This window comes from Chiloscyllium plagiosum, unplaced genomic scaffold, assembly GCF_037043375.1.
Source record: "Chiloscyllium plagiosum isolate Xiang-an unplaced genomic scaffold, Cpla_swu_hap1 HiC_scaffold_12, whole genome shotgun sequence".
Lineage (NCBI taxonomy): Eukaryota > Metazoa > Chordata > Chondrichthyes > Orectolobiformes > Hemiscylliidae > Chiloscyllium > Chiloscyllium plagiosum.
Genome location: NW_028270150.1, coordinates 56195529 through 56220128, shown reverse-complemented (window position 1 = coordinate 56220128; position 24600 = coordinate 56195529). Strand labels below are relative to the sequence as shown.

Below are 24600 nucleotides of genomic sequence, written 5' to 3'. Positions count from 1 at the left end.
AGATAAATACAACAATCCTGAAATAGAATCATAGAACCCCGACAATGCAGATAGAAGCCATTCGTCCATCGAGTCTGCACCAATCTGCCAAACAGCATCCCAACATGCCCACATTATAGGCATTTCCTGACTATAAACTTAAATTTTTAATAATGCACTTTAAGCCTCAAAACTTTCAAAATCCCTTACCAGTTAAAGCTGCTGAGATGTTTGATCCAGCTGCCAGAAGTTTGATTTTTTTATGATTTGTGAAGAACTCTACACGTTGAAATACTGTTCTTGCCTCAGTATCTCCCAGACCCAACTGTCCTTCACTGTTGTCACCAGCAGCATAAACATTTCCTTGTTCTGCAATAAGTATATTGGTCAGTTATTAAAATAATGCACAATCCTTATCATTTCAACTCCATTTACGATTTTAAGTCTTTATGATAAACCATGTTTAGTGCAGGTAAAATTAACAAAGGCAGGAATTGAAGAAACAAAAGAAACTAAAAATCAAACAAAGAATTGGATTATAATCACCAATCCAAAATTGCAAAAGCTGACCGTCAAAAATGTAATAGCTATTATACCCATTCCTGTCAAATTTTGGTTTAATTAAAAGGCACTGCATAAAAGACCAATTTAACCCTGTCAGAAAAGACTGTTAACTCCAAGTTAATCTTCATTGTTATAAAGGACTTTTTGAAGGTTACTAAAGTGAACTACAGGATGTGCTCCAATTACAAACAAACAGATTTCTAACAGAAATCTATTCCAGACTGATGATTTCCCAGATGAAACAGTCAAAATTAATTTTCGTGCTGGTTAATCTGCAATGGTATTGCGGACTAAGCCATATGTATTTTGAATACAAAAGAACTGAAACTCAAGGGGCCTAAATGAACTGATGTACACAGATGTAATTCAGTACAGGTTTTAAACACAAAAATAATCTGAGGTTCATACAAATAGGTCCAATTATAAATAAAGGCAATCATGGTTGGGAAATTGCAGAGGAATCAAAAGCTAAAAGTACAAACTGTTAATGCTTTATAACAAATGAATAATGTATCATCTTCTCAGATTCCTTTCATCTTATTTATGATTGATTTGGAGATGTATCACTAATAATAGTCATAGAGTCAGGGATGTACAGCCTGGAAACAGACCCTTCAGTCCAAACTGTACATGCCAACCAGATATCCCAACCCAATCTAGTCCCACCTGCCAGCACCCGGCCCATATCCCTCCAAACCCTTCCTATTCCTATACCCATCCATATGCCTCTTAAATGTTGCAATTGTACCAGCCTCCACCACATCCTCTGCTCATTCCATACACGTACCACCCTCTGAGTGAAAAAGTTGCCCCTTAGGTCTCTTTTATATCTTTCCCCTCTCAGCCTAAACCTACTCCTCGACCCCAGGGAAAAGACTTTGCCTATTTATCCTATCCATGCCCCTCACCATTTTGTAAACCTCAATAAGGTCACCCCTAAGCCTCCGACGCTCCAGGGAAAACAGCCCCAGCCTATTCAGCCTCTCCCTGTAGCTCAAATCCTCCAACCCCGGCAACATCCTTGTAAATCTTTTCTGAAGCCTTTCAAGTTTCACAACATCTTTCTGATAGGAAGGAGACCAGAATTGCACACAATATTACAACAGTGGCCTAACCAATGTCCTGTACAGCTGCAACATGACCTCCCAACCCCTGTACTCAATACTCTGACCAATAAAGGAAAGCATACCAAACGCCTTCTTACACTCGCATCCAAATCATTTATGTAAATGACAAAAAGGAGAGGACCCAGCATCGATCCTTGTGGCACTCCACTGGTCACATGCCTCCAGTCTCAAAAACAACCCTCCACCACCACCCTCTGTCTTCTACCTTTGAGCCAGTTCTGTATCCAAATGGCTAGTTCTCCCTTGCTAATCAGTTTCCCATGGGGGACCTTGTCGAACGCCTTACTGAAGTCCATATAGATCACATCTACTGCTCTGCCCTCATCAATCTTCTTTGTTACTTCTTCAAAAAACTCAATCAAGTTTGTGAGACATCATTTCCCACGCACAAAGCCATGTTGACTATTCCTAATCAGTATTAAAACCATTGCTTAATGCTACATGAGTGTCTCAGAATGTTCCTACTTGCTCTACCAACCAAGCAATGTTAATCTCATCTGCTGGATCATTACCAGTTCTCTAACTTGCAGGGAGTTTCTTTAAGCTTAGTCCATTGTCATCCTCCATGGTTTGTGCAAGAATCTTGGGAAACATATTAATAAGGGAATGACATGGGAGAAAGCAGGGGATATGCCAATGGTGATTACCAGTAGAAGTCCAAGATCAAAGAGGGCACAAATTTAAAAAGCACAAGATTTGTCAAAAAGGAACACTTTTAGACATAAATAGCCTCTGCACAGAAACAAATCAAAACGTTGATGCAATCCCATTTAGGCTAAATGAAAATGGTTGGATCTTAAAATTTTCCAGGGCAGAAATTAGAAGCAACTGCTGTTAGGGCGCATAAAGTGCCTGAGGTTGCCTTCCCAGCAATCTCCCCATTCATTTTCAATTTATCCACAACTTTACGTGGAGCAGGTAAGGCCTAAGGCATCCAGCCTGCTGTTGTACCAAGTGAGGACCTTAATGTAGCCACTTCACACTTAGTCTCAATTTTGAGGCTAGCGAAAGGAATTCTGAGAGCCCAGTCAACTTCCAGCCCATTTAATCTCCTTGATACACAAAATGGTTGGACAGGAAAAATCCACATCCAAAATATCCTGCCCAATTCAAATGCTTACCGCCATCTTTGTGCAATATTACCAACAAACAAATGGACTGAAGATCTTTGAGAGATTACAAAATTGACCCACACAACATCAGTGACTAGATTACAGGTAAAACCTAGTAAGGTATCAAAAATTTATGGTGGCAAGAATTGACCAAGTGTGAACAAAACACAGCAAAATAAATCAAGTCATAAACACAGGGTATACATTCAGCTTCCATATATTTTAAATGTTATAGATATTGGGAAAATTGTGAAGCTAACTTATTAGAATATATGGTGCTCCTTTCAGTATAGGCTGAAGAATTTGTTGGTCCAAAACGAAGGTTCTAGAGGACAATCATCACTTGGAGCTTGCAAATACAGTATGAAAGCTTTACATAGACAGTTTCTCTTGTAAATGTCCACATTTGAACTTTTAATATAAAAAAAGTAGCCTGGAATTGAAAATAAACATGATAATTGTAACATATTACAAAATCAATGTAATATGTTACAATTTTGCAACCTAAATTACATTCATATAATTTTAAACATGCATATTAACAATGGTAATTAAAAACTAGCAGCACCATCATACCTGTGAAAACTAATGTATGGTTTCTCCCACAAGCAGTGAGCTTCACTTTCTCTGATTTCAAAGCTGAAAAGAGAAAAAAGTACAAAATTCTGTTCTCATTTTAAAACTGCAATACATAAAAATACAGTAAAATATTTCAAAAGTAGTTTTTCAAAAATTGTGGGGCAGTTGATTTACTTTGCATGATGCTTTGTTTTAGATGCAAATACACTGAACTCTTGCAAACAAGAAATGAACAGAACACAAACTAGCGCTCCATTTCAATTTCCAACAATTTTGAGCATGACTATAACACTCCTTACATAGGTCTGATTCAAAAGATTTATGGTATTAATTACGAATGATTTGGAGATGCCGGTGTTGGACTGGGGTGTACAAAGGTACAAATCACACAACACCAGGTTATAATCCAACAGGTTTAATTAGAACTTGATCAGGTGGTTGATTAAGGAGCGGCGCTCAGAAAGCTAGTGGTTCCAATTAAACCTGTTGGACTATAACCTGGTGTTGTGTGATTTGTAACTAATTACAACGAAACACAGCATCCCTGACATACCAATTTAAAGCCACTGTACAAGCACAAATGCTGAATACCACTTCGCTTTTTTTTTATTTCTGCCAAACCCAACTTCATATTTGTCGTCTACAAGATGTGCTGTCACTTCCACATTCCTCATTCCATAATTTCTCCACTGCCCTTACTAAAGTTTGCTCATCTATGAGTCCACCACCAACTCTTCTACTCCTTCATATGAAAACTCCTAATGATCCAATAACTTTTCTTTAGATGCTTGGATGTAGAGTTAATGCCAGTGGATAACCTTCCTTATCCACTGGCATTAACTCTACATCCTTCATATTGCTATCTTTGCTGCCTTAAAAAAACTTTCAATCCGTTCACTCTAATTAGAGTATCAAAGTATTTTCTAAAAGTTGAAGGTTACAATGCCAGATGACTTTGCAACACTGACCAGAACTGCCACTTTCTTAAAGAAGTCCAACCTTCGGCCCACATCCATGCCACCCATTATCTGATTCTAAACTAATCCCATCTGCTTCCACATGGTCCATATCCCTATATTCCCTGCCTGTTTCTTCCTGAAGGTATGCCATATACCAAGTTTGAGAGACATGATTTCCCACGCACAAAGCCATGTTGACTATCCATAATCAGTCCTCGCCTTTCCAAATACATGTACCTCCTGTCCCTCAGGATTTCCTCCAACAACCTGCCCGCCACTGATGTCAGGCTCTCTGGTCTATAGTTCCCTGGCTTGTCCTTACCACCCTTCTTAAACAGTGGCACCACGTTCGCCAACTTCCAGTCTTCCGGCACCTGACCAGTGACTATCGATGATACAAATATCTCAGCAAGAGGCCCAGAAATCACTTCTCTAGCTTCCCACAGAGTTCTAGGGTACACCTGATCAGGTCCTGGGGATTTATCCACCTTTTATGTGTTTCAAGACATCCAGCACTTCCTCCTCTGTAATATGGACATTTTGCAAGATGTCACCATCTATTTCCCCACATTCTATATCTTCCATGTTCTTTTCCATACTGATGTAAATACTGATGCAAAATACTCGGTTAGTATCTCCCCCATTTCCTGCGGCTCCACACAAAGGCCGCCTTGCTGATCTTTGAGGGGCCCTATTCTCTCCCTAGTTACCCTTTTGTCCTTAATGTATGTGTAAAACCTTTGGATTCTCCTTAATTCTATTTGCCAAAGCTATCTCATGTCCCCTTTCTGCCCTCCTGATTTCCCTCTTAAGTATACTCCTACTGCCTTTATACTCTTCTAAGGATTCACTCAATCTATCCTGTCTGTACCTGACATATGCTTCCTTCTTTTTCTTAACCAAACCCTCAATTTCTTTTGTCATCCAGCATTCCCTATACCGACCAGCCTTTCCTTTCACCCTAACTTTCTCTGGATTCTCGTCATCTCATTCCCATTTTCTAGCCTCCCCTTTACCTGCGAACATCTGCCCCCAATCAGCTTTTGAACGTTCTTGCCTAATATCGTCAAAATTGGCCTTCCTCCAAGTTAGAACTTCAACTTTTAGATCTGGTCTATCCTTTTCCATCATTATTTTAAATCTAATAGAATTATGGTCGCTGGCCCCAAAGTGCTTCCCCGACACCTCAGTCACCTGCCCTGCCTTATTTCCCAAGAGTAGGTCACGTTTTACACCTTCTCTAGTAGGTACATCCACATACTGAAACAGAAAGTTTTCTTGTACATGCTTAACAAATTCCTCTCCATCTAAACTCTTAACACTATGGCAGTCCCAGTCTATGTTTGGAAAGTTAAAATCCCCGACCATAACCACCCTATTATTCTTACAGATAGCTGAGATCTCCTTACAAGTTTGTTTCTCAATTTCCCTCTGACTATTGGGGGGTCTATAATACAATCCCAATAAGGAGATCATCCCTGCCTTATTTCTCAGTTCCATCCGGATAACTTCCCTGGATGTATTTCGAGGAATATCCTCGTTCCACAGCTGTAATGCTATCCTTTATCAAAAATGCCACTCCCCCTCCTCTCTAGCCTCCCTTTCTATCCTTCCTGTAGCATTTGTATCCTGGAACATTAAGCTGCCAGTCTTACCCATCCCTGAGCCATTTTTCTGTAATTGCTATGATATCCCAGTCCCATGTTCCTAACCATGCCCTGAGTTCATCTGTCTTCCCTGTTAGACCCCTTGCATTGAAAGAAATGTAGTTTAATTTATTCATCCAACATTGGCCCTGCCTGCCCTGACTGTTTGAGTTGCTTCTGTTCTCAATTGTACCAGTCGCAGATTAAAATCTTTCCTCACTATCTCCCTGGGTCCCAAAACCGCTCCCCCCCCCACCACCACCACCACAACCCGCACCCCTTCCTATAACTGCCGTCCATCACATACTGTTGCTGTTGCATATTGCTCATTGCTTCTAGCTGTCTCTCCAACCGATCCATTCGATCTGATAAGATTTGCAAGCAACAGCATTTATTGCAGATATAATCCTCAGTAACCCTTACACTCTCTTTAAACTCCCACATCTGACAAGAAGCACATATCACTCTACTAAAGGCCATTTTTGCTCCATCACAATCTACAGACCCAGAAAATAACACCGTCTTATTCCTCTACAAAAACTGCTCCAGGTTAAATGAATAGTTATGGCTTATATTTTAAGTTTAATCAAGAGACATATTTCAAAAAACATATAATCAAGAAAGAACCCACTCTATTCACTACTGCAGACTTTCTGTAGGCCACACTTAAAACAATACACTTATCTAATTCTGTGCTGTGAACTTCATCCAAACTCCAAGATCAGTTGTGAGTTTCACTGTTTGTTAATTTTCCCAGACACATTCCGATGTCCAGCGATACATGAATTCAACAGCAAAGGCAGGACTGTGTAGGTACACTGAGGTGTCAGTTTCTTTCTCTCTCTCTCTCCTGCACTGACCTCACCATGTGCTTACTTTGTCTGTTCTTCTCTCTTTTAAAACTGCTGTTGTTTTGACTTTTTTTCCCAAAGTTCCAAAACAATGCAACAGCGTATAAAACAATAAGTGCTGCTCCTGGAGTTCAAGGAAATCACCTCCAGCACCTAAAATACCTCAAAAAAGGAGCAGCTGTTACAGCCAGAAATTTTTCCCATCCTCCATCTTGGATTGCCCTGCACCACCATTAAGCAGAGAAAAGGAAGGAAACACACTCAATACACAAGAAATGAAAGCACTTGAAAAATGAAAAAAAAACATTGTTGTCCAACCTGCAGACAAAGGACCCTTGACTACAATCAAAGAGACTACATTGAAAAAGCAAACACACTACTTGCAGATATCAACACTTATCAACAAGTGGCAACAGACCCAACCCTACAACTAGAGAACTGAATCACAGCCCTACTCAAAGAAATTCAGAAATCTGGAGAAATAAATAAGTCCGACTTCCAAAAAAATGAAACCAGATGAATCCAACATACCACGCTTCTACAGATTACACAAAATTCACAAACCAGCCCCCCCTCAGACCCATAATCTCGCTACCTGGAACTGGCCAAGGAGCTACACCAAAGACTAAACACTTAGTAGAAGACTCACGTCACTTTATCACAAGAATTCCTGAGGACCAAAGACACCAGATAGAAGAGGATGAAATAATGGTCTCCTTTGATGTAACAGCCCTGTTCACATCAATCAACATCAACCTGGCTAAGGAAACACTGACTACACTATGAGAAGACCGAATGACACATATACCAAACATCATCAACTTCATCGGCAAAGACAGTATCATCAAGCTGGTGGACCTATGCCTTACCACCCACTTCACCTTCAACAACAAAACCTACAGACAAACCAACGGAACACCGATGGGAACTCCGATATCAGGGTTCTTAGCAGAGACAGTAATGCAGTGACTCAAACAAATAGCTCTACCAACTATCCAACCCAAACTTTGGGTCCACTTCGTGGACGACATCGTCATCACTAAATGAAACGAATTAGAGGAAACCTTCAAGGCCATCAATAACACCCTTACTGGCAAAAAATTCACCAAAATGAAGGAAAACAACAACAATGCATTCGACCCAGAGATGAACTTCTGATCACATAATTACATTAGCACATGATTGCCTACTTCCACCAGGCCCGACTTTGTTCCTGCTTTCATTTTTCTGCTGCTGAATCCCTCATCCTAATTAAGCAATTCATTGACTCAAAAGTACCCGAAAGAATTCCAAGGACATGAAAGTGTTAGAAATGGGATTCTTATTTATCATTTATTCCAAATTTCACAATGGTTCTTAAAAACTGAAATCAGGTGCCATAGGCTTATAAATAGTACTTAAACATGCAATTAATGGGAACCGCAAATAATGAGTTTGGTTGGAAATCCAAACGTTTAAGAAATAGATCTTATGTGTCATGTTGAATTTAAAACATTATCAGTGTTTCTCTCTGCACAGATTCAATATGACTTTTCTTCAGAACTAAAAGAGAGATGGAAAAGTGATGGGATTTTCAGTAGAAAAATATTGAGAGGAAGAAATGAAAGAGAAGGAAAGGTCAAAAGAGAGTTAGAAAGTGGGGGAAATTAAAGATTACAGGTGTCATTGAACAATTTGGAACATGAGTGGGAATGATTGTAGAGAAAAGATTCTGGATCTGAGTAGATGCTCATAGTAGGCTGTTAATGGCAGAACATGGGTAAGTTCTGCTGAACGAAAAACCAAGAAAACCAGACGTTGGAAAGTGAGGCAGGGGATACAAAAAAGTGGAAGACAGAGTTCATGTTCTGTAACTGTTGAACTCAATGTTGAGTTCAGAAGGCAGTAAAGCACCTAAACAGAAATGTGATGCTGTTTCCCCAGCTTGCATGGGGCTTCACTAAATACTGCAAAAGACTTAAGACAGAATTTTGAGCATTAGACCAATATGGTGTATTGATATAGAAAGCAACTGGAAGATTAGAGTCATACTTGCAGACTGAGTGGAGATATTCCACAAAACGGTCACCCTATCTCCATTTTGTCTGCTTGACATAGAGTATTTATAATAATGGTGCTTTTCCAAAGTGGATTACCTCTCGAGAAATTATTAAAAGATGTTAACAAAACGAAGACGTACTAATACTTACATCATGTCACTGATGATAGCTGTGGCAGGTGCAGTTTAAAATGATGAAATACAAGTAGTGTGAAAAGTATATATGCATATAAAACATTGATTTAAACATGAATTCTTATTTTCATATTACAAAATCTCGCATTATTGGACAACCTGCAGCCAAATAAAGTCAGAATAAATTTGTTGAATCAAAGTGGCACTGGATTTGTAAGGAAACACCAAAACTCACAGAGCATATGTATTAGATATATGACTAAAAATTACAGAATCCAGAAACATGAATACCATGCTTGTACAGAGAAGACTGGATAAAAGAATTTACCTTTCACACAAGTGGGTTTGTTGACAGTGTTCTTTGATCCTAAACCTAGTTGACCCCAATTGTTGCTCCCAAAGATATATAACTTGCCATTTTCTGTCAAAGAAAGAAATATTTTTGAACGTATTTCTGAAAGCCATACTTGACATTGTTGTTTTGTAAACACTGAAAAGCAAAAAGCCAGGTATTTGTCACCTGAACAGATGTTTGTCAAAACAAGCCCATCTACGTTTCCTAGAATCCCTACAGTGTGGAAACAGGCCAGTCGGTCTATCCAGTCCACATCAACACTCCAAAGAGTATTCCACCCAGACCCATCTTCCTGCCCTCTCTCTATAACACTACATCTCCCATGGCTAATGCACCCAGCCTGCACATCCCTGGATATTATGGGTAATTTAGCATGATCAATCCACCTAACCTGCACATCTTTGGACTGTATGAGGAAACCGGAGCATGCAGAGGAAACCTACGCAGACATGGCAGAACGTGCACACTGCACACAAACAGTCACCCCAAGACTGGAATCTCTCACAATGAGGTGCTGAGTTTATCAATGCAAGCAGTGTCATATTGAAAGGATATATAATTATCTTCAGAAAAGAACCAGAAAAAAAACTGCACACATCATCTCTTTGAAAATAAGGTTGAGTCTTAGTGGAAGCCTGGGATAAAATATTCAACAAATGTACATGAGCATACAAACAGATGAATTAGAAGGAGAAAGCCATTCATTTCCTTCAGCTCAGTCATTCAGTAAAGTCATGGCTGATCGAATTGTAACCTCAAATCTATATTCCTGTTGATCTCTGATAAATAATTTTTCTTGTTTAAAAAGAATCTACCTCTGCTTTTAAACTATTCAAGGACTCTCCTTCCACCACCTTCTCAGGAAGAGAACTCCAAAGATTCAAACCTCAGAAAAAAAAGTCACCTCATTACTGTTTTAAATGGGTGAACCATGATTTTTAAACAGAGACCCTAGTTCTAGGTCCTACCATAACAGAAAACATCTTCACATCTACTATGTCAATACTCCTTTGGATCTCCATGCTTCAATGAAGCTGTTTCTTACTCTTCTAATCTGCAGCAAATACAAGCCTAGCCTGTCCAACCTTTCTTCATAAGACAACACCCCATTCCAGATGATGGACTAGTAAACCTTCTCTGAACTGCTTCAAATGTGTTTACAAACTTCCTTAAATAAGGTAGCCAGTACTGTGCACAGTACTCCAGACATCATTTCACCAGTGTCCTGTACAACTGAAGCATAACCTCCCTACTTTTTAGATTAGATTAGATTAGATTACTTTACAGTGTGGAAACAGGCCCTTCGGCCCAACAAGTCCACACCGACCCGCCGAAGCGCAACCCACCCAGACTCATTCCCCTACATTTACCCCTTACCTAACACTATGGACATATTAGCATGGCCAATTCACCTAACCTGCACATCTTTGGACTGTGGGAGGAAACCGGAGCACCCGGAGGAAACCCACGCAGACACGGGGAGAATGTGCAAACTCCACACAGTCAGTCGGCTGAGGCGGGAATTGAACCCAGGTCTCTGGCGCTGTGAGGCAGCAGTGCTAACCACTGTGCCACCGTGCCACTTCTGTATTCAATTCCCCTTGCAATAAATGTTAATACTTGATTTGCTGTACCTGCAGATGAACTTTTGTGATTCATGTACAAGGGCACCCAGATCCTCTGCATCTCAGAGCTCTGCAATCTCTTACCATGTAGATAATAGTCTTTTTTTATTCTTTCTGCCAAAGTAAACAATTTCACATTTTCACGTTTGACACTATTTGCCAGATCTTTGCCCCCCCCTTACTTAACCTGCATATATCATTTTGTAGCCTGCTTATGTCCTCTTCACATTTACTTTCACACCTAACTTTCTACAGTCAGCAAATTTGGCAACTGTACCTTCCACTTCTTCATCCAAGTAGTCTACATAAATTGTACACAGATGAGGCCCAAGTACTCATCCCAGTGGCACACCACTCATTACAATTGGTCTGCCTGAAAAAGACCCATAAATGCCTATTCCCTGCTTCATGTTAACTTGCCAATCCTTTTTTTCAAGTCAATATGATACCCCTACACCATGAGCTTTTCTTTTTAGAATAACTTTTGTTGGGCTACTGTTTATCTGGAAACATCATTTGCATTTTTATTTTTACAAAGAATGCTGCAGCCATCAAAATCTAGCTTTATTCCTGTGACCCATATCTGTTGCACTAACTGAATGATTGATGCAAAGCAATTCTTCCCATCTTTGTGGTCAGGGAAATAAATAAATTGAAACCAACGACTTACCAGTTACAAACGCAGTGTGCTCATCCCCACAACTGATTGAGATAGCTTTGTCATTTTTTAGCCAGAACTTGCTGGGAACATTGTCTGAGAATTTGCTTTTACCAAATGTAAAAATAGCTCCAGAATCTGAAAGTAACACAAATTACATGAACTATTTGTTTTTAATCAATGTGCTTTAATGCTGGCATGGAATGAATTAATTTTCCAAAATGTACAAATTAGTAGTAGCAACCAGGATCTAAAAAAATCTACTAATGGCCCAAGATGTTCCTATACTTTATTATCTTCCTTAAATTTTGTAATTATCATTTATATGCATTACCATTGGAGTGATGGCTGTGCCCACTGACTGGAAATGGTCTGCTTGAGACAGCTTTTGATAGTAAGGGCGAGATCAGGAAGACAGCAGTAAAGCTGATTGTCAAGTTCTTTATGTTTTTAGGATGGTTTTCAAAGTCAAGGAAAATTTCAATGCTGTTGCAATTCAAATGTCAAGCTTGTGAGCACTTACCATGCAAAGCCACAAGAAATGGTTTAAACGTTTTGGAAAAACTGCTTAGTTGAGCTTGCCATCTAAACGTCTGTCTGTCTTTTCTAAACTTCTTTGAGAAGTTTCTGTCACCTTTCCACTATATCTGTTACAGATACTTTTTTTCCATTTCATCTGTTACCTTCTTCTCTAATAACCTTTCACAACAGGACATGAGCTGAAGAAACGAGGACCTGAAGAGAAGAAAGGAGGAAGCTAACAATAAAGCTAGCAATGAGGAGAGAGCCCCAGGAGGTTGCTCAAAGCTGTGGGCTGAGAAAAGTGCCCGGCAGTATAAGTGAACATTATATGCCTTCTTCACACAAGACCTGATAATAGTCGAGGAGAAGCATATTGACTGTTGATAGAATGGCAGATCTCAGTGAGAACTATGGACTTTGCATTGGTGGATGTGGGAACATATCAAAGCTGACAGAAAACAAGATTTTTTTTTAAAATCTGTGCTTGTTATCCAACATCTATTCACAGTGGCATGCAATGGGTGGCCAAGATGTCTGAACTATACATTAAACCTATTTAGTTAAAACATGAAGACATTGAGAGAAAACATATAGAATTGTTCAGTTGGGAGCCAACTCGCACAATGAGAACAGGCAAAATGAATAAGCAAGCACTGGTGCAAATTAGGACATGGAGCAGAGTTATGGATGACCTCATGTTTATGAGGGTTGGAAGATAGGAGGCCAGTTAGGAGTGTATTGTAAGAGACAAGTTCACCAGCAGTAAACCCCAAGATGAAAAATGCAGCAGCAGATAAGCTGAAGGAAGCAGCGAAACTGGCAATACTGTGGAGGAGGAATAGGCATTCTTCAGAAGGTATAGGCTGGTGGTTCATCTCAGTAGTTAATGTAATTGCCTTGATTGCAAACAGACTTAAACACTTTTCAGAGAGAGATAGCGTCAATGGCCATGAAATGGAAATTGGATTCAGGACAAAAGGCAATGGCTTTGGTCTTCCCAAAATTTATTGGAGGGAAGCTTCTGCTCATCCAGTATTGAACGGTGAACAAGAAGTCAGAAAATTTAGAAATTTTGAGGCAAAAAAACTGAAGAAAATTTTCAAGCACAGTTTGCAAGGATAGGTTCTGAACATTGCATTCCTGTTTACATAATTTATCTATTGCTTTGCCTTGCATCCCTTACTTTCTCCAAATATTACTGTCTTTTGTCTCACTAATGATGAGCTCTATTTCTTTCTTTTTTCCATCCATCTACCTGAATCAAAACCTAGAAAAAAATAGTGGATGAATAGGCAGCATGAAGCCAGATGGTAGAGGCTTCTGCAAACCCTTTCATTTTCGTTGTTAGTTTCTCAGAAACTGGTATTCCAGATATTCACATCCTATTTTATTCATCCCAACATCTCTCTCCCAAACAATAATCTCACTGTTCCTCACTCTGTAGTGGAGTCATTTGCCAGCGCCGACCTCACGCTTCGCTCCCTGCCATAAACTACTGTCAGACTAATTCTTCAGTGCTTCTGTTTCCTGATTGTCAATTTTCCTAGTTACCTTCTGTTTTTTTACTGCCATGGACAATGGCTTTTACCTTCATACTTGGATGCTAAAAGCACAAGCTGCATTTAACTGGTACAGGTAAAAACAGTGTCATGTGGTGTGCTTTAAAAATAACAGGCAATCCAAGAATTGAATGAAATAGCAGGGAGTCAAGAAAGAACAGAAATAGCAAGCAACAGAACATGGCACAATAATTTAGCCTTCTAGGAGAATAAGCGGGTGGCTAATGAGGTGGGTGATGAACTATTTAAATTGATAAATTCAAAGTGAAATGCTTAACTGAAATTGAGTAAAAATGACAAGCAGTAGACAGAGCTCAAGATCAGTTAGAAAACACAACTGGGTTGTGCAACCCTGACAATGACAACTATTTACCTACAGGTTTCTATTATAAATATTTATAAAGCATTTCCATGTTAAATATTTAACAGGGAAAATGTTACTTAAACTCATGGCACAGAACATATGATTTGTAGGCAGACAGAGGTAGATTTAATTTTCTCTAAGTTTCATTATACACATAATGTGCATGCTTGGATGCAATGTAAAAGTCTGTAATAGGTTCAGTCACCCTTTGGAAAAAAAAAGTCTTCAGGTGAAGGTGAAAATATGTGATCTTACTGATTAGAGGGAATTGTGTTATGAATTGCATCGAAGGCTTGCATATGACATCAAGGTTATGATCAGTCTGGTTTCATCTCAGACAGTTATCAGGGAGAGGGATGAAGTCAGCAGTGATGGACTGAAGTTTGCAGTAGAAAGTGAGGTCTGCAGATGCTGGAAATCAGAGTCGAGAGTGTGTGGTGCTGGAGCAGGTCAGGCAGCAGGAGAATCGACATTTCAGGCAGAAGCCCTTCATCAGGAATGAGGTGGATGGAAGTAGGGGTGAAGATGATAGGTCAGAGAGGAGGGTGGAGTGAATAGGTGGGAAGGAAGATGGACAGGAGGGATAGGTCATGGGGTCAGTGCTGAGCTGGAAGGTTGGAACTGGGGTAAGATGAAGGGAGGGGAAATGAGGAAACTGGTGAAGTCTACATTGATGCCATGGGGTCGAAGGGTCCCAAGGCGGAAGGAGGCGTTCTTCCTCCAGGCATCGGGTGGTGAGGGAGTGGCGGTGGAGGAGGCCCAGGACCTGCACGTCCTCGGCAGAGTGGGACGGAGGAGTTGAAATGTTTGGTCACAGGGCGGTGGGGTTGATTGGTGCAGGTGTCCTGGAAACGTTTTCTGAAGCGCTCTGCGAAAAGGCGTCCAATCTCCCCAATGTAGAGGAGACCGCATCGGGAGCAATGGATACAATAAATGACAAGTGTGAAGTGCAGGTGAAACTTTGATGGATGTGGAAAGCTGCTTTGGGGCCTTGGACAGAGGTGAGGGGGGGAGGTGTGGGCACAAGTTTTGCAACTACTGCAGTGGCAAGGGAAGGTGTCAGGTGGGGATGGTGGGTTGTTAGGGGGCGTGAACCTGACCAGGTAGTCGCAGAGGGAACGGTGTTTGCAGAAAGCGGATAGGGGTGGGGAGGGAAATACATCCCTGGTGGTGGGGTCTGTTTGTAGGTGGCAGAAATGCTGGCGGATGACGCAATTTACGCGGACGTTGGTGAAAAGGAAGGTGAGGACTGGTTGGGGGGGGGGGGGGGGGATTCTGTCTTTGTTGAGGTTGGAGGGTTGGGTTTCAAGAGCAGAGGTGCAGGACGTGGATGAGATACCACATGGGGGGGGAAATTTCTGTCTTTTAAGGAGGAGGCCATTTGGTGTGTTCTGTATGGAACTGGTCCTCCTGGGAGCAAATGCGGTGGAGGCAGAGGAATTGGGAATACAGATAGCATTTTTGCAGGAGGTAGGGTGGGAGGAGATGTAATCCAGGTAGCTGTGGGAGTTGATGGGTTTGTAAAGTCAGTCGTTACTGATGGAGATGGAGAGGTCCAGGAAGGGTAGGGAGGTGACAGAGATGGTCCAGGTGAATTGACGGTCAGGGTGGAATGTGTTGGTGAAGTTGATGAACTGTCGACCTCCTCGTGGGAGCATGAGGTAGCGCTGTTGCAATCATCAATGTAGCAGAGGAAAAGGTGGGGAGTGGTGCCAGTATAACTCTGGAAGATGGATTGTTCTACATAGCTGAAAAAGAGACAGGCATAGCTGGGGACCATGCGGGTGCTCATAGCTAAGCCTTTCATCTGGAGGAAGTGGGAGGATTCGAAGGAGAAATTGTTGAGGGTGAGTACCAATTCAGTCAAACAAATAAGAGTGTCAGTGGAAGGGTACTGGTGGGAACGTAGGGAGAGGAAGAAACAGAGGGCTTGGAGGCCCTGGTCATGGCAGATGGAGATGTAGAGGCACTGGACGTCCATGGTGAAGATGAGGCATTGGGGACCAGGGAAACGGAAGTCTTGGAAGAGGTGGAGGCTGTGGGTGGTGTTCCGAACCTATGTGGGGAGTTCCTGGACCAGGGGGAATAGGACAGTTTCAAGGTAGGTGGAGGTAAATTTGGTGGGGCAGGAGCAGGCTGAGACGATGGGTCGGCCGGGGTAGTCAGGCTTGTGGATCTTGGGTAGGCGGTAGAATCGGGTGATGCGGAGTTCTCGAACTATGAGGGTGGGAGGTGTCGATAGGAGATCTCCTGAAGTCACGAGGTATTGTATGGTCTACGAGATGATGGTTTGGATCTCCTGAGGTGACTGAAGTTTGCAGTCAGGACTGAAGATGACAGCGTTACAGTTATTTCAATATTTAACAGGAGTACATTTCTGCACATTGAGTACTGAATATTTAATAAACAGTCTGATCAATATGCAACCATGACGTCAAGAGAACTGATGCTAAAGTAGTGCTGGCATTGTGAGTATAAATGTGAAAATTAACACTGCTTTCAGATGCAGAATGCTCCAGGATCAAACCATGAAAAATGCATTTACAGTAAATTATCCTGCAACCTTAAAATTGCAGTTACTGACTGATTTCGGGACCTATCATACGTACTGCCTTTTTGTCTCCCTATATAGAATTTCCCCTTAATCCATAATAGATGCATCAGACTTGATAAATCATGGTTTTAAAAAGAAAGGTAATTTGAATAGGATTCCTTCTCAGATGCTCAGGCGAAAGCTATAATAAAATCTTGTAGACCACAAATTTGCCATCAACAGAATTAAGATTTCAGTTGCTCAACTGCGCATATTGGTAAAGAACAATATTGGCCAACAAAATGCATACATGGATCTTTGATTTCTCTTCAGTAGAATGTGAACATGCCAATAAAGTTCTGTCACTGGGGGGAAAAAAAAGCCAAATTTGCATGCAGGCTCATCACAAGTGAAAAATCCCAATGTGCTTTAGCAGGCATTTAATTGCTTTGAAGTGCAGTCACTGTTGTTAAGCAAACACAGCAACCATTCTGCATCAGCTAGATTAACAACCTGTGCTACAAACTAACCTGTATTTTCTTTCTTTCAAAAAAACTCATACCAGATAATATAATATAGGAATAGTCCAATACGCCAAGGACTTCATGTTATCCTCAACCACAAGTTATTAACTATTGCTTGATTTTATTAACAAGTACATCAACCAGTACAAAAACAAGGGAGCACCAAACTCAGCTGTCTTATTTTTAAAGTCATAGAGATGTATAGCACTGAAACAGACCCTTTGGTCCAACTCGTCAGGCTAGATATCCTAATTTAATCTAGTCCCATTTGCCAGCACTTGGCCCATTTCCATCTAAACCCTTCCTATTTATATACCCATGCATGTCTTTTAAATGTTGTAATTTTACCAGCCCTCACCACTTCCTCTGGCAGCTCATTCCATACACACACCAACCCTCTGAATGAAAACATTACCCCTTGGGTCCCTTATATATCTTTCCCCACGCACCTTAAACCTATGCCCTCTAGTTCTGGACTCCCACACCCTAGGGAAAAGACCTTATCTATTTATCCTATCTACGCCCCTCATGATTTTATGAACTTCTATAAGGTCATCCCTCAGCCTCCGACACTCCAGGGAAAACAGCCCCAGCCTATTCAACTCTCCCTGCAGCTCAAACTCTCCAACCTTGGCAACATCTCTGTAAATCTTTTCTGAACCCTTTCAAGTTTTGCAATATCCTTCCGAAATCAATCTATTCAGATGTGTTATGACATATCTGGTACATGCCTAGGCCTCCTGCCTCAGAGGTAGAAACACTACCACTGCATCACAAGAACACCCTTCAACCAATATATTAGCATGCCATACAAATGGCAATATTGTGATTGCAACCTTTCAGCAAAGTGCTAAGGATTGCCCAAATTAGGGAGTTAAGTGAACAGTGCATGTGTATTGGTGGAAAGAGATCTTCTTTGATTTTTCAAACTATTAACTCACAAGAAAATGATTCTTACTAAAGTACAGGGAAATAAACTAGCTGCTCAGTGAGTACATTCATTTACAACTAAGTAGTATTCAACATGGAGAAATACCATTCTGCAGTTGGAAGGGGTCAAGGGTGTGGTGCTGGAAAGACACAGCAGGTCAGGCTGCATCCGAGGAGCAGGAGAATCGACATTTCGGGCATAAGCCCTTCATCAGTTGAAAGGGAACAATAGTTGATAACTCACGCTTCTTGCTCACGTTTGACCTATGAATGGTGCAGCTGACTCAAGCAGCCGAGTGACCTACTCCTGCTCCTAATTTGGACATTCGTAATGACCCAAGTTTATTAATAGCCATTAAATACTTACAACATTGTATGTCTACTAATAAGTGGATATAAGCATTACCTATTAGCACAGAAATAAAAGGGACTACTGTAATATCATAAATTAGAAACACAGTCAGCTTAGTCACAATGAGTACTCATTTCAAACATTTATTTTTAGTATCTGTGTAATCTATAGAACAATATGCACTTTATTTCCAGAAAATATACACTTCTGCTAATGCAACATTTGAGGAGAGGGAATTCCATGGAGTAACATAAATTCTGTGGGTGTGGCAGAAGAGGGAGAGGCAAGGCAGGGTTCAGGTATTTTTAGTAATGAATAATTTCAAAACTGCTATTTTACAGAAAACAATGACAAGCAAAATATTAATAATTATTCTAAAAAAAATAATCTTGGCCTTTGGAAAAGATGAATTTTGTTTAACATTTGTTCCTACTTTACATAACTATCTAAAAACTAAGATCAACATTCATTCAATCTTGTACGTTTGTCAAATTATGTAGAAAATATTCTTCCTGTCAAATAATTTGACACAACAAGTTCAGGAAAAACAACAAAAATATGCTGTGCCTTAAACTGATGCAGGTCCTCATTACGTTCTGCGGTCTCAGGATCCCGTTCTGGGATATATATGACTGCAAAAGTGATTTGCTTAATTAATGACTAATCATGCATAAGCCTAAATAGCAAAGTGTTTAATTATGAGGGACCAGGCATCCACAACTGATTCTCTCCTCGTCTAATGTATACTAAAACAAATTTTTCTAGCAAGGATCATTACAGAACACACTGAAATATGAACACAAGGTGAATAATCCCTACTGCTCCAAGACAGGATTGTAAGGCTGAATGAGGTTACAGTTATGGAAAAGAGAGATAACATGGAGGAATGAAATTACATGGAAGGTCCCATCAAATTCCATTTACGTCAAAAGACAATGTAGCTCAGTGGGGATATTGTTGATAGTCAACTAGGACTCACTGCTGAGATGACAGCATATGTATTGATAAAATTAAGGGGTAGGATAGGAATCTGGCCAGGAAAGCATCAAAACAGTCAAATCTGCAAGTGACAAAGGCGTAATGCACAGCAGTCCTGATGAAGGGCTTATGCCCGAAACATCGACTCTCCTGCTCCTCAGATGCTGCCTGACCGGCTGTGTTTTTCCAGCACTACACTCTTGGAATTTGATCTCCAGCATCTGCAGAGCTCACTTTCTCCCAGCAGTTTTAGTGACAAATTACTGGGAAAGAGACAGAGGTGAAAGTAAACAACCTCTGAGAGAAAGGATGTGAAGCTGGGGCTTCAGTTCAAAATCAAACAGGAACCAAGATAAAAATTGGTTGATGAAGCCTGACAACGATCAAGATGGGGAATAAAATCCATGGCAGGTCGACAGTCTTTGACAGTGGATGATGGCTTAAATTTTTCCAAGTTTGATTTGAAGAAATTCTGGATAATACAACACTAGATACTGGAATAGTAGTCTTGCAGCATAGAGAGAGTAGATGATTTAGAAGACTTTGGGAGAAACAGTGCTGCACATCAGCTAAAATGGGAGACATTAAATAATTGTGAAGTTAGAATGGGGTTCCAGAAGCAGAGGGTGAGTCCAATAGATGAGTAAAATGAGGATAATAGTAAAAGACTTGAGGACATGACAGATCAAATGAGTAAACACATGGCAAAGAATACTCAATGGCAGAAGTGTGAAAGGATGCAAATTGGAAGACAGATTGAAGAGGAGCAAAACAAAATGTTACAAAATAAAAAGAGAAAAGACAGATCAAGAAGTTCTCAAACAAATTTTACAACTAATAGGACAAATTAACAAAGCATACATGTTTTTGGATCAGAAGCCAAGAGCACAAAACCAAGCAAATTATGCTGAGTCTTTATCAACAATTGGCTAGAGATCGAGTAAGGGTCCAATTCCAGATAATATATTTGCGTTGCAAAATTCTATGACTTAACAGAAGTGCATGAAAAAGGGTTCACGCTGGAAGTACATCTCACCCTCCTCTCCAGTACACCCCCACATTCCATCTCCCTCCAACCCCCCATCTCTTTCCATTCTCCCATCTCCTTCCAGTCTCCCCATTCCCAACCTCCAACCCTCCATCCCCTTCCATTCCCCCATCTCCCTCCAGTCTCCCCCATCCCCATCTCCTTCCATTCCCCCATCTCCCTCCAGTCTCCCCCATCTCCCTCCAGTCTCCCCCATCTCCCTCCAGTCTCCCCCATCTCCTTCCATTCCCCCATCTCCCTCCAGTCTCCCCCTTCCCCATCCCCTCCCATTCCCCCATCTCCCTCCAGTCTCCCCCTTCCCCATCCCCTCCCATTCCCCCATCTCCCTCCAGTCTCCCCCTTCCCCATCCCCTCCCATTCCCCCATCTCCCTCCAGTCTCCCCCTTCCCCATCCCCTCCCATTCCCCCATCTCCCTCCAGTCTCCCCCATCCCCCATCCCCTCCAGTCTCCCCCATCCCCTCCAGTCTCCCCCATCCCCCATCCCCTCCAGTCTCCCCCATCCCCTCCAGTCTCCCCCATCCCCCATCCCCTCCAGTCTCCCCCTTCCCCATCCCCTCCCATTCCCCCATCTCCCTCCAGTCTCCCCCTTCCCCATCCCCTCCCATTCCCCCATCTCCCTCCAGTCTCCCCCATCCCCCATCCCCTCCAGTCTCCCCCATCCCCTCCAGTCTCCCCCATCCCCTCCAGTCTCCCCCATCCCCTCCAGTCTCCCCCATCCCCTCCAGTCTCCCCCATCCCCTCCAGTCTCCCCATCCCCCATCCCCTCCAGTCTCCCCATCCCCTCCAGTCTCCCCATCCCCCATCCCCTCCAGTCTCCCCCATCCCCTCCAGTCTCCCCCATCCCCTCCAGTCTCCCCCATCCCCTCCAGTCTCCCCCATCCCCTCCAGTCTCCCCTTCCCCTCCAGTCTCCCCCTTCCCCTCCAGTCTCCCCCTTCCCCTCCAGTCTCCCCCTTCCCCTCCAGTCTCCCCCTTCCCCATCCCCTCCCATTCCCCCATCTCCCTCCAGTCTCCCCCATCCCACATCCCCTCCAGTCTCCTCCATCCCCTCCAGTCTCCCCCATCCCCTCCAGTCTCCCCCATCCCCTCCAGTCTCCCCCATCCCCTCCAGTCTCCCCCATCCCCTCCAGTCTCCCCCATCCCCTCCAGTCTCCCCCATTCCCCCATCCCCTCCAGTCTCCCCCATCCCCCATCCCCTCCAGTCTCCCCCATTCCCCCATCCCCTCCAGTCTCCCCCATTCCCCCATCCCCTCCAGTCTCCCCCATTCCCCCATCACCTCCAGTCTCCCCCATCCCCCCATCACCTCCAGTCTCCCCCATCCCCTCCAGTCTCCCCCATCCCCTCCAGTCCCCTCCAGTCTCCCCCATCCCCTCCAGTCTCCCCCATCCCCTCCAGTCTCCCCCATCCCCTCCAGTCCCCTCCAGTCTCCCCCATCCCCTCCAGTCCCCTCCAGTCTCCCCCATCCCCTCCAGTCTCCCCCATCCCCTCCAGTCCCCTCCAGTCTCCCCCATCCCCTCCAGTCTCCCCCATCCCCCTCCAGTCTCCCCCATCCCCCTCCAGTCTCCCCCATCCCCCTCCAGTCTCCCCCATCCCCCTCCAGTCTCCACCATCCCCCTCCAGTCTCCACCATCCCCCTCCAGTCTCCACCATCCCCCTCCAGTCTCCACCATCCCCCTCCAGTCTCCACCATCCCCCTCCAGTCTCCACCATCCCCCTCCAGTCTCCCCCATCCCCCTCCAGTCTCCCCCATCCCCTCCAGTCCCCTCCAGTCTCCCCCATCCCCTCCAGTCCCCTCCAGTCTCCCCCATCCCCTCCAGTCCCCTCCAGTCTCCCCCATCCCCTCCAGTCTCCCCCATCCCCTCCAGTCTCCCCCATCCCCTCCAGTCCCCTCCAGTCTCCCCCATCCCCTCCAGTCCCCTCCAGTCTCCCCCATCCCCTCCAGTCTCCCCCATCCCCTCCAGTCCCCTCCAGTCTCCCCCATCCCCTCCAGTCCCCTCCAGTCTCCCCCATCCCCTCCAGTCTCCCCCATCCCCTCCAGTCCCCTCCAGTCTCCCCCATCCCCTCCAGTCTCCCCCATCCCCTCCAGTCCCCTCCAGTCTCCCCCATCCCCTCCAGTCCCCTCCAGTCTCCCCCATCCCCTCCAGTCTCCCCCATCCCCTCCAGTCCCCTCCAGTCTCCCCCATCCCCTCCAGTCCCCTCCAGTCTCCCCCATCCCCTCCAGTCTCCCCCATCCCCTCCAGTCCCCTCCAGTCTCCCCCATCCCCTCCAGTCTCCCCCATCCCCCTCCAGTCTCCCCCATCCCCCTCCAGTCTCCCCCATCCCCCTCCAGTCTCCCCCATCCCCCTCCAGTCTCCCCCATCCCCCTCCAGTCTCCCCCATCCCCCTCCAGTCTCCCCCATCCCCCTCCAGTCTCCCCCATCCCCCTCCAGTCTCCCCCATCCCCCTCCAGTCTCCCCCATCCCCCTCCAGTCTCCCCCATCCCCCTCCAGTCTCCCCCATCCCCCTCCAGTCTCCCCCATCCCCCTCCAGTCTCCCCCATCCCCTCCAGTCTCCCCCATCCCCCTCCAGTCTCCCCCATCCCCCTCCAGTCTCCCCCATCCCCCTCCAGTCTCCCCCATCCCCCTCCAGTCTCCCCCATCCCCCTCCAGTCTCCCCCATCCCCCTCCAGTCTCCCCCATCCCCCTCCAGTCTCCCCCATCCCCCTCCAGTCTCCCCCATCCCCCTCCAGTCTCCCCCATCCCCCTCCAGTCTCCCCCATCCCCTCCAGTCTCCCCCATCCCCTCCAGTCCCCTCCAGTCTCCCCCATCCCCTCCAGTCCCCTCCAGTCTCCCCCATCCCCCTCCAGTCTCCCCCATCCCCCTCCAGTCTCCCCCATCCCCCTCCAGTCTCCCCCATCCCCTCCAGTCTCCCCCATCCCCTCCAGTCCCCTCCAGTCTCCCCCATCCCCTCCAGTCTCCCCCATCCCCTCCAGTCCCCTCCAGTCTCCCCCATCCCCTCCAGTCCCCTCCAGTCTCCCCCATCCCCCTCCAGTCTCCCCCATCCCCCTCCAGTCTCCCCCATCCCCCTCCAGTCTCCCCCATCCCCTCCAGTCTCCCCCATCCCCTCCAGTCCCCTCCAGTCTCCCCCATCCCCTCCAGTCTCCTCCAGTCTCCCCCATCCCCTCCAGTCTCCCCCATCCCCTCCAGTCCCCTCCAGTCTCCCCCATCCCCTCCAGTCCCCTCCAGTCTCCCCCATCCCCTCCAGTCCCCTCCAGTCTCCCCCATCCCCTCCAGTCCCCTCCAGTCTCCCCCATCCCCTCCAGTCCCCTCCAGTCTCCCCCATCCCCTCCAGTCTCCCCCATCCCCTCCAGTCTCCCCCATCCCCTCCAGTCTCCCCCATCCCCTCCAGTCCCCTCCAGTCTCCCCCATCCCCTCCAGTCCCCTCCATCCCCTCCAGTCCCCTCCAGTCTCCCCCATCCCCCTCCAGTCTCCCCCATCCCCCTCCAGTCTCCCCCATCCCCCTCCAGTCTCCCCCATCCCCTCCAGTCTCCCCCATCCCCTCCAGTCTCCCCCATCCCCTCCAGTCTCTCCAGTCCCCTCCAGTCTCCCCCATCCCCTCCAGTCTCCCCCATCCCCTCCAGTCTCCCCCATCCCCTCCAGTCTCCCCCATCCCCTACAGTCCCCTCCAGTCTCCCCCATCCCCCTCCAGTCTCCCCCATCCCCCTCCAGTCTCCCCCATCCCCTCCAGTCTCCCCCATCCCCTCCAGTCTCCCCCATCCCCTCCAGTCTCCCCCATCCCCTCCAGTCTCCCCCATCCCCTCCAGTCTCCCCCACACAGCCTCCTCCCCGAGCTATCCCCGGCCGCTCGCTCAGCTCTGGCCTGGAATCCCAGCTGGTCCCTCCAACCTGCCCCGACACTTCACTGTAACTCTTCACCCAGTGTGACAGACAGCCTCCCACCAACACTCACTCACCCGGCACCTCCTCTCCTTCGGGCTCGGGCTCCGCCGCCATTTCTCTCGCCACCGGCTCCGGAGCTCGCGAGGAGGTCGCGGGGGCGGGGCACCAACCCGGAAGTAAACAAACCGGCCTGCCATTGACAACCGAACAAAGACCCGCCTCGGCAGCGGCACTCCGCGGTCGCGCGGCTGAACTGCAGCAGCCCGGGACGCCAGCGCCGCTCA

General features: G+C 45.1%; 1 protein-coding gene across 3 annotated transcripts in view; it reads right to left on the bottom strand.

Annotated features, from left to right (window-relative positions):
• The window catches only part of LOC122555125 (X-linked retinitis pigmentosa GTPase regulator), a 96956-nt gene extending 72493 nt beyond the window's left edge, over window positions 1-24463 (bottom strand). For all 3 annotated transcript variants that reach the window (XM_043700829.2, XM_087992847.1, XM_087992846.1), the window contains exons 1-5: window positions 24391-24463; window positions 11641-11766; window positions 9319-9411; window positions 3359-3421; window positions 190-348 (exon numbers count right to left, since the gene is read on the bottom strand). In XM_043700829.2, coding sequence (XP_043556764.2) covers window positions 190-348; window positions 3359-3421; window positions 9319-9411; window positions 11641-11766; window positions 24391-24430 — 481 coding nt within the window. In that variant the 5' untranslated portion in view covers window positions 24431-24463. The remainder of the gene's footprint in view (window positions 1-189; window positions 349-3358; window positions 3422-9318; window positions 9412-11640; window positions 11767-24390) is intronic.
• Between the last annotated feature and the right edge of the window lie 137 nt (window positions 24464-24600).